At 32.2% G+C, this 12,281-nt stretch overlaps 1 protein-coding gene across 6 annotated transcripts in view; it reads right to left on the reverse strand.

Moving 5' to 3' along the window:
• LOC143199566 (uncharacterized) overlaps positions 1 to 12,281 on the reverse strand; it is a 360,802-nt gene that overhangs the window by 176,756 nt on the left and 171,765 nt on the right. For all 6 annotated transcript variants that reach the window (XR_013006492.1, XR_013006488.1, XR_013006491.1 and 3 more), the window contains exon 2: positions 4,460 to 4,721. Coding sequence is in view for 2 of the 6 variants with exons in the window: in XM_076409455.1 (XP_076265570.1) it covers positions 4,460 to 4,630 (171 nt within the window). In the remaining 4 variants the exon portion in view is untranslated. The remainder of the gene's footprint in view (positions 1 to 4,459; positions 4,722 to 12,281) is intronic.

Raw genomic sequence — 12,281 nt, forward strand, 5'->3', positions numbered from 1 at the left:
TAGTGAAACGATATGGTTTTATTTAGTACCTCGTAGTGGAAATCATAACAGTTGTAAATGAAATGGTACCGAAATCGTGTCTTGTAACTAACCAGACATAATATTTAACTGTCCGTAACGATTTCGCTCCAGAAAATACGAGGAATGGTTGGATTTTATATACTTCGTACTTTATCGCATTTATATTTATCGAAAATATTTTTACAACAAAAATTGAACCGACTCAAACTCACTAAAAATTAAAAAATAATCTTTATCCACTTTATTTTTCCTCATTGCTGCTATTATTTGTTTTGTTATTCCTTCGATGCGTTACTCCAAATATCACAAAGCTTTTTTTACTTCTTGTCTTCCTTAATTATTGTGTTCGTTCTTCCTGTCTTCGTAATTTTTATTTCATATCTTATTATATATCTGTTTTTTCATCTCTTGTAACCGTTCCTCCTCTATTCTTCTCACTGTTCCACTTCAACTTTTTATATGTACTCCCTGTTTATTCTTTAAATTACTCCATTTTATTTACTGCATGTTTATCTACCACAAGTCTGTTATATTTTAGAATTAGACTCATATTATCGGAAAATCTGTTTCTTTTATGACATACCATCAACTACGATATTGAGAGCTAAACCAATTTCAGTCCGATAACATTAATCGTTTCTATTATTGGTTCTTGAATGTATTTTGATCAGCTATATCTGTTGTTGAAAATGCAAAGTATGAATCTAAACGACTAGCTATGTATGTATCTATACAACCTAACTAAACTGTCGAATTAGATTTAAGAATAAAAAACTGGCTGGTAAACCCCATCAAATATGTTTAGAAGTTATGGAGCTGCAACTAGCTCCGTCATATTTCAATGGTCAGTTTTAGTGTAAACTATTTAAAAGGGGTGATTTTATTGTTAATGTCAATTTTGATGAATGAAAACAATACTTATTGGATGAAAACCAAAATTAAATTCACAAGGAATTTTCAGGTAGTTTAGAAGTCCATGAATTAACTGTTTTCAGAATCGATGGACAAGATCCCAAAGGAACGAAAATAACCATACGAATTGGTTAAAAATGCCATTTGCATAGCTCTAATTAATCTTGTAGTTTTTCATCCTATTCTTTGTCATGGTGTAACATTTTAATTTCTTCAATTCTTGACAATGTATTTTGACAATGCAATATTTTCAGATACATACTACATATTAGTATTAAAAATTGGGAAATACATTGTAAATGCCGCTGCTGTCTTGGAGATGCCTTCATACTCTTCTGTTTGAACGCATTTTCTCTCATTTGAAGCAATATGTTTAATTGTTTGAAAGAGAGATGTATACGTAAGAGTTCCCTGTCATTGATTTTATATATTCCTTGTGCATTCCACAATTTCTTTGAATATAATGCTATTTCCTTCAAACTATTGCAGTTCTGCACCTATGTTATTGAAATTATTGAGTCATCAGTATATAGTGTGAGTGGAAGTTCTGATTTTAGAAACGTTAGCATTGCGGTGTTTCCTAAATTGTCTTTACATCTTTCAAAGTTTCTTTTACTTCCATAGAACACTGTATTTTTCTGCGAAAAGATGAAAATGGCATATGGTTGGCTTATTGATATATAATATTAAATATTGTTGTAAAATGTTAGTGATAAAAATATTTCTTAAGCCTGAATTATACTGTAACAATAAAAAAAGTAGTTCAAGTTAAAAAATAAATCGTGAACTTTTACGTCATGCCAACTTCGATCGTGTCGAAGGCGACTAGGATTCTATTTAAAAAGCCATAATTAGCATATAAAGCTCGGTGAAACGTCAGTCCGCATGTTTAACAATAGTGACAAAACACCTATTACATATTACTTCAGTAAACACGATTTGGTTTCGTTTCTTTTCAGAAAAAAAAGTTAACGCGGGTTCGATTGTGTTCCGTTTGCATAACGGGTTCTTAAAATTGACGAATTAATTTCGAATAAACATCAGAAAACCGAAACGTTCCGATTCGACAGTAAAATATAATACTGTAGTGCCAAGGTTGCCAATTTTATTTTTCGGCATTTTATAGGTAAACAGATATACTAGGTTATTCAATAAATTCAAAGAACACCATAAATGTAATTGTCGTTTCAACACCATTTACAGTATCTAACTTTTGATTAACAAAATTTCAGATTGATACAGTGTGGCTTGATGGATATACTGAAGGAGCATTCTAAGAATTAAATTCTGAGGTAGTGCGAAAATGAATAGCTATGTTATCAGAAAGTTATATAAAATTATGGAAAATATTATGATACCGATTTTATTGTACCAATTTTTCTCAATAAATAACTAATTATCTGAATATAAATTATCAGAGCCGGCTTGGTGGCGCAGTGGTAAAGGCAACAGGACGGTCCTCTACTGTTGCGATAGCCGCGGGTTTGAATGCTGCTGGGGCATGGTCATAAATTTATGTTGTGATTTTCTTAGGCAAGAGTGTAAAATCCGATAAGGAAAATGATCTCAGTCACGCCAATAACCAGGCTGGGTAAGATCAGATGTCTTCTGGGATGATTTCTAAGTTGGTCACTCGCCAGTCGGTAGGCTTAATGCCGAGGACCGTGATTCGAAGCCCACGTTAAATGGTAGGTTCAGTCCAGATAAACCCATAGTTGGTAAAAAGAGACTTTAAAATATGTAAAAAAAATAATTATCAGAACATTTTATTATATTTTATTTTCAAGATTTGGTCTCCTTGACACGACTAGAGCTGTGTTCTTTTAATACGGTAAATTATGTGGAGTAACAGAATATTGTAATAGGAAAATAATAATTAAATATTGCTTATTTTGGTATATTAGGAATATCAATAAGTTTTCAAAGGCCAAGAATTAAAAATTACCCATCTGAAATGTGCTATAAAAATTGCAGTAAAAAATGTAAAGCAAATTGTATCTGAATATATCTTAGAAATATTAAATTAAAATGTTACTGATACTTTTTCTTATATTTTAGAATCTCCTTTATACTTAAGTATAATTTATTGTGTTATTTATATGTTACATTTAATAATATATTTAATCTAATGAATTTATAGTTTTCAAAACATCATATATTTTGTTTAGGTATATTGTAGTATTAATGTTTATATTAACACAAACGTATTAAGTTCAAGTACCTCTAATTCTTGTAAACCCTTCTTGATGCATTCTATTTTTTACTATTTATTATAACAATATAGTAAATTAACTCCTATAACTCCTCCTATCATTATCTAGGTGTTTGAGATGCTCAACATTGATGTATTGATGGAGTCTCTATTCATGTCTTTGGGTATAGATAGTTCTACCATCAGGTTGTTATGCAGAACGTCGTTACAACTGTACCATGGATCATCAACAATACCTTGCAGTACTTTATTTTGAAATATTTGTATTGCTTTAGATGTATAACCCCAGAGTTGAACACCAAGTCCACAGTGGTTTCAATACTTGTTAAAGTAAAAGCTTATTTTATACTGACAGGGTTGAACATATGCCTTCCACTTGAGTATAACATCAAGGGTCAAGATATTTGGCAGTATTTCCACACGAGTACTTGCTGTTTTATATATACTGGCGTGTGCCTGATACTTCTGTTCGTGATTTTTATTTTATTCATTGTCATACATCATTTTTCTATCAAGTATTGTATTTGAACAATAGCAATTTGTAATTTTTCGGTTCATTTAGTGTTGTTATGTCGAAGAGCTAGGGTTGTACTGTCATGTGTAATTGTGACAATAATATTTTCATTGAATATAGGAATGTCCTAAGTGTACAGCAGATAAAGGACTGGTCCCAATATACTTGCCTGTGGCACACCTGCTTATATTTTTCCTCAAGTTAGAATAGGCACCTTCTTGTTCGACTATGTCATAGAAAAATCACTAGATGAAATAAAAGTTCTTCTCCAATCTTTTCAGAGTTACTCAAGCTTTCGTTAAAATTTGGAACAGACTTAAATGCTTCTTCCTCCTTTATATTTTCTAGTTATATCCTCCAAATATTCAAAAATTTGCATTTACAAGTTGTATATATTTTATATTATTAGATATATAACTTAATTTTTCATGATTTTTTGTCATTAGAATAATATTTTAAATAGAACTATTTCCGCTACTGTTATGCTGTTGAACGAATCAAGTTTCGCGAGGCAAAGTCTACAATGGTTACTGATAAATGGTACTTCGATACTTTATTTAACAGGAAGAAAATACTTCTGAAGTACGGGAATTAACTTTTAGTGTTCTTAGTGACATTGTGTCTTATCAAACAAAATATTAATATCTAGACATGCTTTAAAAGGTTTCAGTGATCAGCTGCACTTTCTACTCCAAAAACTGTACAGTTATCGTATACTTTCTTGTGAAAATATAGTGTAAGCCTTAGTGTAACCTATCTAAAGACATTTTTAGTGACGAGCTGGCTTTAATGATTCTTACCTTTCCATATTTGTGACATGCATCATTGGTGCTGGCTGTCCAGCTGTCGGTTTCCAGCCTGGCACGTTCCAAAGCGCCGGTGATTGAGTCAATTCGCGACCACTCGCGAACGTCGTGATCTCTGAACGGGGCACCTCTCGAGGCGGCAGGTGGTGCTGCCACAACTTCCATGCTTTCGATTCAGGTACACGCACTAATCTCGTCACGGTTGATGCGCCGTCTAGTCTATGAGCGCGTGTTGCTAAATGCTATTGAGTTTCACCTGTAATAAATAAACATATACGTTTTAGTTATGAATTAATAATATTACAATATTTTTAAAAAATTAGTTCGAGATTGTTCTTCGAACATAATCTATTTGTCAACAGTAGAATTAAAAAATTGACGCTATTATACATAATAGAGAAGACAAATAGAAATACACAAGAGCAATAGCTAAAAAAAGATTAATAAATACTGACAAAATGCCAGAAGGATAAATATCAGACAAATGCAGATGACGCCTGCATGACTTGGCTGATGCACGTGTCAGATTTATCGCATTTACCGTCAGATTTTCGATTAACAAGCTATCGAGAAGTAGAATCCTATGAACTACATCAGCTATTTTAGGTTTGACCCTGGCACTGGTAAGAGCTCTAATAACACTTAATTGTATATATCGATAGTCTGATATTATTATATTGCATGTATTATTATATTATATTTATATATTATATAACTTTACATTAAGTTAGCATATTAAGTATTATATTGCTTTTTAAATATGGTAAAGAATGTTGTTGTTTGCTTGTTCTTCTACTGTTTTTATTTGGATAATAAATAGTAGGCAATAAGGGACATATCTTTTATTTGCGAATATTGTCAAAAAAGCTTTTATAAAACTTCTAATCTGAAGAGGCATATGACGAAATTTCATCCAGATGAGCATTTATTTAATTTTTATTTTAATTTTGCAATTTGGATTCAGTTCTATACCAAATCCATTATATTTTAGATGTAATTGACCTTGCGAGATAAATATTCAGAGAAAAAGTTAAGATAAATATAACTCGATGTTCTTTATGTGACCTCATCAAAATCACAACTCATCCTGATCCAATAGAGCCATTCCACAATATTGAAATAGAAAAATAAATATTGAAGGCATAATATATAGGCATAAAAGTGACACTACAATCGTTGAAGCAGGGGTAATTTCGGTCAAATAGAAAAGAGAAATGAGAGTTTTAATGTATATAGGTTTATTGAATAATGTAATCGAAGATGAAAAACCGAAGAAAATCTTCAGTTAATATGTTAAGCTTGAGGTGTGTGTAATTCTTATAAATATTATTGTATGATGGTAAAGATAAACGGATGCTGGTGGGCTAAACTTAAAGAAGACATCACTTAAAAAAGTACGCCTAAAAATATCTAATGGGTAGTTTGGAAGACCTTATCGCATATTTTTAGACCATCAACAGTGACTATTACATAGCGTTATTGGATCGTTTGAAGTACGAAATCGCCGAAAAACGGCCGCATTTGAAGAAAAAGGAAGTGCTGTTTTACCAAGACAATGCACCGTGTCACAAGTCAGTGCAAACGATGGCAAAAATCCATAAATTGGGCTTCGAATTGCTTCTTCCTCATCCACCGTATTCTCCAGGTCTGGTCTCCAGCGACTATTTCCTGTTCTCGGATCTCAAAAGAATGCTCGCTGGGAAGAAATTTTTGTCGAATGAAAAGGTGATTGCGAAAACTGAGGTCTATTTTGAAGCAAAGGACAAATCGTACTAGAAAAATGGTATCGAAAAGTTGGAGGGTCGCTATAATCTAATCGCTAAGAAAGCTAATTTTGCCAAAAAAATGTGATTTACTATAGTAGGGCGGGGACTTTTCAATTGACCTGTTAAAATAGAGAGCATTGTAATAATAAACTTAGTTAAATTTGAATTTGAGCTTCAAAGGAAATTTTAGATTAATTTTTGAATTCGAGAATATATATTCTATATATATTAGTCTCCAAATATATGAATAATTTAAAGGAACCAAAGTTATAGGTTTGTTATTGCAGTGTTTATATATTGAGAAATAATTACATATTGATTTATTTGCTATTTTTTCATTTCAAAATTAGTTTAAAATGAAATTTTTTTATAAAAGTTTCTTCATATTACATTTTTTATATTATACGAGATGAAAATTATATCAAAATATCTTAATTTGATATTCAAACGAAATTTTAGGTTAATTTGTGAATTCAAGAAAATTTATTCTAATTATATTATATTCTTCAAACGTGTAATTTATGAGAACTGTCAACGTTACAAATTCAAATTCTTGTCTGGTGCATAGAAGTGCGAAAATGGACAGATAATTAGAACGGTCATTCATTCATTGTCGCATATGTCAAGTCAATTAGCCCTAAATTCATTTTTCATGTCACGTCACGGCATTCCCATATGAGCATCCATACAAATCGATGAAAATGTCATGTTATATTTTTTTAATGATGCTAATTCAGATACGCCAAACCATAAAAAAACGCCGCATTGTCGATGATCTCATTTTTCATGATCTCGTCCTTTTCGTTGTAACGTATCGATCAAGAAGAGGCGAACAATAACACCATGGGCGTTCATCATGTATTTCATTTGCATAGGTCATGTTGTTTCGTTGGGAAAAAAGACTGTTCGCATTTAACGAAGAGGATCTAGTCGGGCCTTAATATCTAAATTATCGTTCTAATAAAATCTAACGATAACTTTTTTTTCTAGAATATCAATTAACATTGTTTAAAGGTTATTGGAATGAAATAATCTTTATTTCGATTTATTTTCTGTTAAGCTGTTGAGATTCATCATGTATTAAGAGGACCTGACAATTCCTGAAGAGTTTGAACACAATTATTGTCCAATGACTCCTGCACCTTGTTAGTAAAACTAACAAATAGGATATGGCGCAGCCATACCGCTCTTCATTTCTAAAAGTATTTGATCTAAGACCTTGGTAGCATATCAATTTATTCTTGAAGATCTTCAAATCAACTGTCGTTTTGTTAGAGAAACATCAGAACCGAATTTAACACTGAGGTTATGTTTTTTAATAGTTTTTTACGCTAATACTTCATATTTTCACAAATTTCGCTGGCAAAAATACATGTAACCACTTAATATATAACACATGAAAAGTTTAAAAGAAAGCTGCTAAAATTTCATGAAGTTTTGCTAGTAAGTGTGTGAGTTATAGTGCTAAGACTATTAACTTTTGTTATATTAAAAACAATGGATCAAAAACTTTTTAATCTTCCACTTCTTCTTGATGGGAAAAATAACGTTCAAACAAAGCAATGACTTGAAAAGTATTACAAGGATTCTACTCTATCAGAAACAACAATTAAACGTGGGTTTGCTGAGTCCAAACGTGATCGTAGAGATACCGATGATGCAGAGTGCAGTGTAGGTCCAAATGGGGTGGTAATACCAGGAAACAAAAAAAATCAACGTTTTGAATGATCGAAAAGTGAAGTTGCCTGAATTAGATAACATCGTAACTATATCAAAAGAGCGTTTGGTTTTATATTGCACGAGCATTTGACTAGGAGAAAACTTTGTCAACGTGGATGCCGCGTTTGCTCACTGTTGACCAAAACAAAAACGAGTTGATGATTCTGAGCAGAGTTCGGTCATGTTTAAACGTAGTAAACCAAAATTTTTGCATCAAGATATAACAATAATGGAAACTGGATGCAACACTCTACTACGGAATCAAATCGTTCGTCATCTGAGTGGACAGCAACTGGTAAACTTCGTCCAAAACGCTCGAAAGAACTACAATCGGCCGGAAAGGTTACGGCCACGGTATTTTGGGATATGCGTGGTGTTATATTTGTCGACCATCTTGAGAAGGTAAATATCATCAACAGTGAATATTATATAGTGTTTGTTATTGAAGTTTTTGAAGGTCCAAATTTCAAAAAAATACCGAATATGACTAAGAAAAAAAAACTGTTTCATCAAGACCACGCACAGTGTCACAAGTTAATCAAAACTAATAATTAACATCCTTCGAACCTCCCACATCTAGCGTATTGGCTCCCATGGATTACTGGCTGTTCGCAGACCTTGGTAAGAAATTTAGCTTCAATGAAGAGGTTATCGCTGAAGCTATTTTGAGGCAAAAGATAAATCGTTCTACAAAAGTGGTCCTGAAATATTAGAGCGGCGCTGGGATGATTGCGTGGCTCTTGATGGAGATTATGTTGATGAATAACGCCAATTTTGAACAAAGAAAACGCGTTTTCTTTGTTACACCCGGGACTTTTCAAACCACGTGTGTTATGTCGAATTATACAGATTATATTATCCGTTTTTTTAATATTAGAGCAATATTGAAGCATTGCCCGCTTTGGTTGGTGCCATAATAACATTTTTATTGTTAGTTATTTATTGAGACACATTAGAAACTTAGACATCTACGTTAGACATACTGCCACAATGCCTACGTTATGACAGGTAACTATTTCTGGTATTTCTTTCAACAGGTTATCTTTAATTGCGATAAGTTCTTTTAGCTAATTTAACACTATGAACCACTGTTACCTAAAAAACAACCATGTAGCAATATCCTAAGCAGAATCAGTAATGAAACGACTTCATCATACTAATGATTAACAACTAAACTAAATTGATAATAATACAAATTACTCAATCGATAAAAAATCATTTCGTATAGCAACAATGCTAAATATTTCGGATTTTGAATCTTCAAGGAAAACTTCGCTGGAAGGAACATGCAAGAAAGAAAACGAAGCAATTGCAGTTCAAATACAGGGTCCTCCTAGATATATACATAGATGTTTCTTCTATTTTTAATAAATATATTTTTTTATGTTTAATTTTTTTCATTTGTATTCCTAAGGTGTCTCATGCCAAGTTGTAAAGACAGTAGTTGCCAAAAATTATAAAAAATGTATATGTTTTAGATCAGTTTAAATTATTTAAATATTTACATTGTTCACAGCTATCTACATGTGATAGATAACAGGTCAATTGAAAACTCCCTGGCCTGACACATAGATGGCGCTACTAGAATTAAATACATATGTTTTTTAGTTATCCCTAACCCTCAAAAGATGCGTGTATAAATTTGACAGCTGTTGGATCATTAGTTTGTGAATTATAGCATTTTGAGTGAAGCAACTTTTGTTGTTCTGAAAAAAAATTGATAAATTTAATTTCGCGTGTTGATAAAGTATTGCTTTTTGAAGGGAAAAATACAGTTGAAGCAAAAACTTGGTTTGATGCCGAGTTCCCCGATACTTTCCCAGGAAAATAAACCATCAAGGATTGGTATGCTAAGTTTAGACGTGGTGAAATGAGCACTGCAGACGCTGAACGCAGTGGCTGCTCAAAAGAGGTTGTTACCGACGAAAGCATTAAAATAATCCACAAAATGATTTTGAATAACCGTAAATTAAATTTGAATGAAATAGCAGACACTATAAAGATACCAACTGAACATGTACATCATATGATTTAGGAATATTTGGGTATGAGAAAGCTCTGAGCAAAGTGGGTGCCGCCCCAGCTCACTTTTGATCAAAACCAACGACGAGTTGATGATTCGGAGCAGTGCTTGAAGATGATCAAGCGTAATAAACCCAATTTTGCATCGGTACGTAACAATGGATGAAACATGGTTCCACCATTTCACTCCGAAGTCCAATCGACGGTCATCCGAAGAGACTGCACACGATGAACCCGTTCCAAAGCGTGGAAAAACGCAACAGTCAGCTGGCAAGGTTATGGCGTCTGTATTTTGGGATGCGCATGAAATAATTTTCATTGACTACCTTGAAAGAAGAAGCACCATCAACAGCAAATATTATATAGCATTATTAGACCGTTTTAAGGACGTGACATTTGAAGAAAATGAAAGTGCTGCTTCATCAAGACAACGCACCGTGTCAAAAATCCATGAATCGGGCTTCGAATTGCTTCCTCATCCACCGTATTCTCCAGATCTGCCCCGCAGTGACTATTTCCTGTTCTCAGATCCCAAAAGAATGCTCGCTGGGGAGAAATTTTCGTCGAATGAAGATTGCCGAAACGGAGGCCTATTTTGAAGCAAAGGACAAATAAAGCGTACTACAAAATTAGCATCCAAAAGTTGGCGGGTCTCTATAATCAGTGTATCACCCTGGAAGGGAATTATGTTGAATAAAAAAAATTGCCAAAAAATGTGTTTTTCTATGGTAGGCCGGGGACTTTTCAATTGACCTGTTAAACATGTTTTATGTCCGCAATTTAAGATGGTTCATATGAAAAATAAAATGAAATTTTTCTGAAATAAATTTAAAATTTTTAGGAGAGAAATTATGTAGTATTATTATGTTGTACTGCGGATTAAGTAGATTTTAAACTTTTATGGTGTTAAAAATGCTAACTGTAAGTTGAAACTATTTGGGATTGCTCTTTTTGGAGAAAGTGATTTTCCTACACTAATGATAAACTAAACGTGAGAGATTCAAACGTAATTACGATAGGTAGCGCTGACAAAAATTAGATAATAAATTATTTTCTCTCGAAATAAACTACCTACAACATTAAAATATCACATACATAAAATAACCATTATATATAGATATATCATTACAGCATCCGATGAGAATTGTGAAGGTTTTTTTACAGTTTTGATATATTATAACGGAGATAATAGTTTACGATTTTTTTATGGTATTATTATTGAGATACCTTTTCAAGTTGTGATATTATCACGTGTATGAGTTGTTTCGGATCAACGTCCTTTAACTATTTGAATATAATGCGCATGAAGACAATGCAGGCAAAAATCTATGATTTAAATTGAATTTTAGAATGCGTAAAAACCGCATATAAAATGCGAATCATTGTGCCCTTCGTAGTATTCAACTCATTTAATAAGAATATATTCTAAACGGGAATATGAGCATAAAAATATTATGTATTGTTTCTTGCTTATACGAATATATTTAAATGCATTTAAAATATGTTTTGTTGTTGAGACAATATAAAGTATTAAATATACTATAACTCCAATGATACGGTCCTGGTTATCTATCTGTGTGTTTTGTAGACTACAGTGTGTGTGCGGGATGTCCTATAAGATTGGTTTGTTTTGCGCAAGCTCAATTTGTTCATCTGCATCACCTTGTGCTTATTTTTTGATAATATTATGGTTATGTTACATATATCTGTACTGACTTACTAATTTCTTGTATATGGTCATGACAATTTGACAGTGAGTAGTGTTTTCAAATTAAACATAATTTAATACAACTATTTCATAGAAAACTGTTAAACTGAAAAGTATCTATAGAGAGCTTAGAGATATGCAGCTCTTTTAGGGATATAGATCATCCTTATATAGATTGTGAGGTTATATAGGATTTAAATAGTTTAAAGACAACCCACGAACTTCTAGAAAATGCCTTTAAAAGAATACAATTTTTAGAAACATATATTAAAATGAAGGAAGACTTATAATTTTAATATGCGTTATTATATAGATATCGTATATTATGCGATATATTCAATGTTAATGTTAATGTAACTAAAGTTGATAGAAAAATGTAAACGTTGGAATAAAAATTAATTAGGTTTTAGTACTCATAACATTTTTTAATAATCCATTTGCAGATATTCTGTAGTCCTTCGATATATTATGAAATTCTTCATGCTGAAAATAGCAGTGATGATTAATAATCCCTTCGGTTTGGATGAACTGAATCAGACACATTGAGAAAGATGATCCAATTATGAACAAATGTTAAATAGATTGGAAGATAACAGCTCAG

This window comes from Rhynchophorus ferrugineus, unplaced genomic scaffold (assembly GCF_030347505.1).
Source record: "Rhynchophorus ferrugineus isolate W39M unplaced genomic scaffold, kcgeb_rfMv2 rfM7, whole genome shotgun sequence".
Classification (NCBI taxonomy): domain Eukaryota; kingdom Metazoa; phylum Arthropoda; class Insecta; order Coleoptera; family Curculionidae; genus Rhynchophorus; species Rhynchophorus ferrugineus.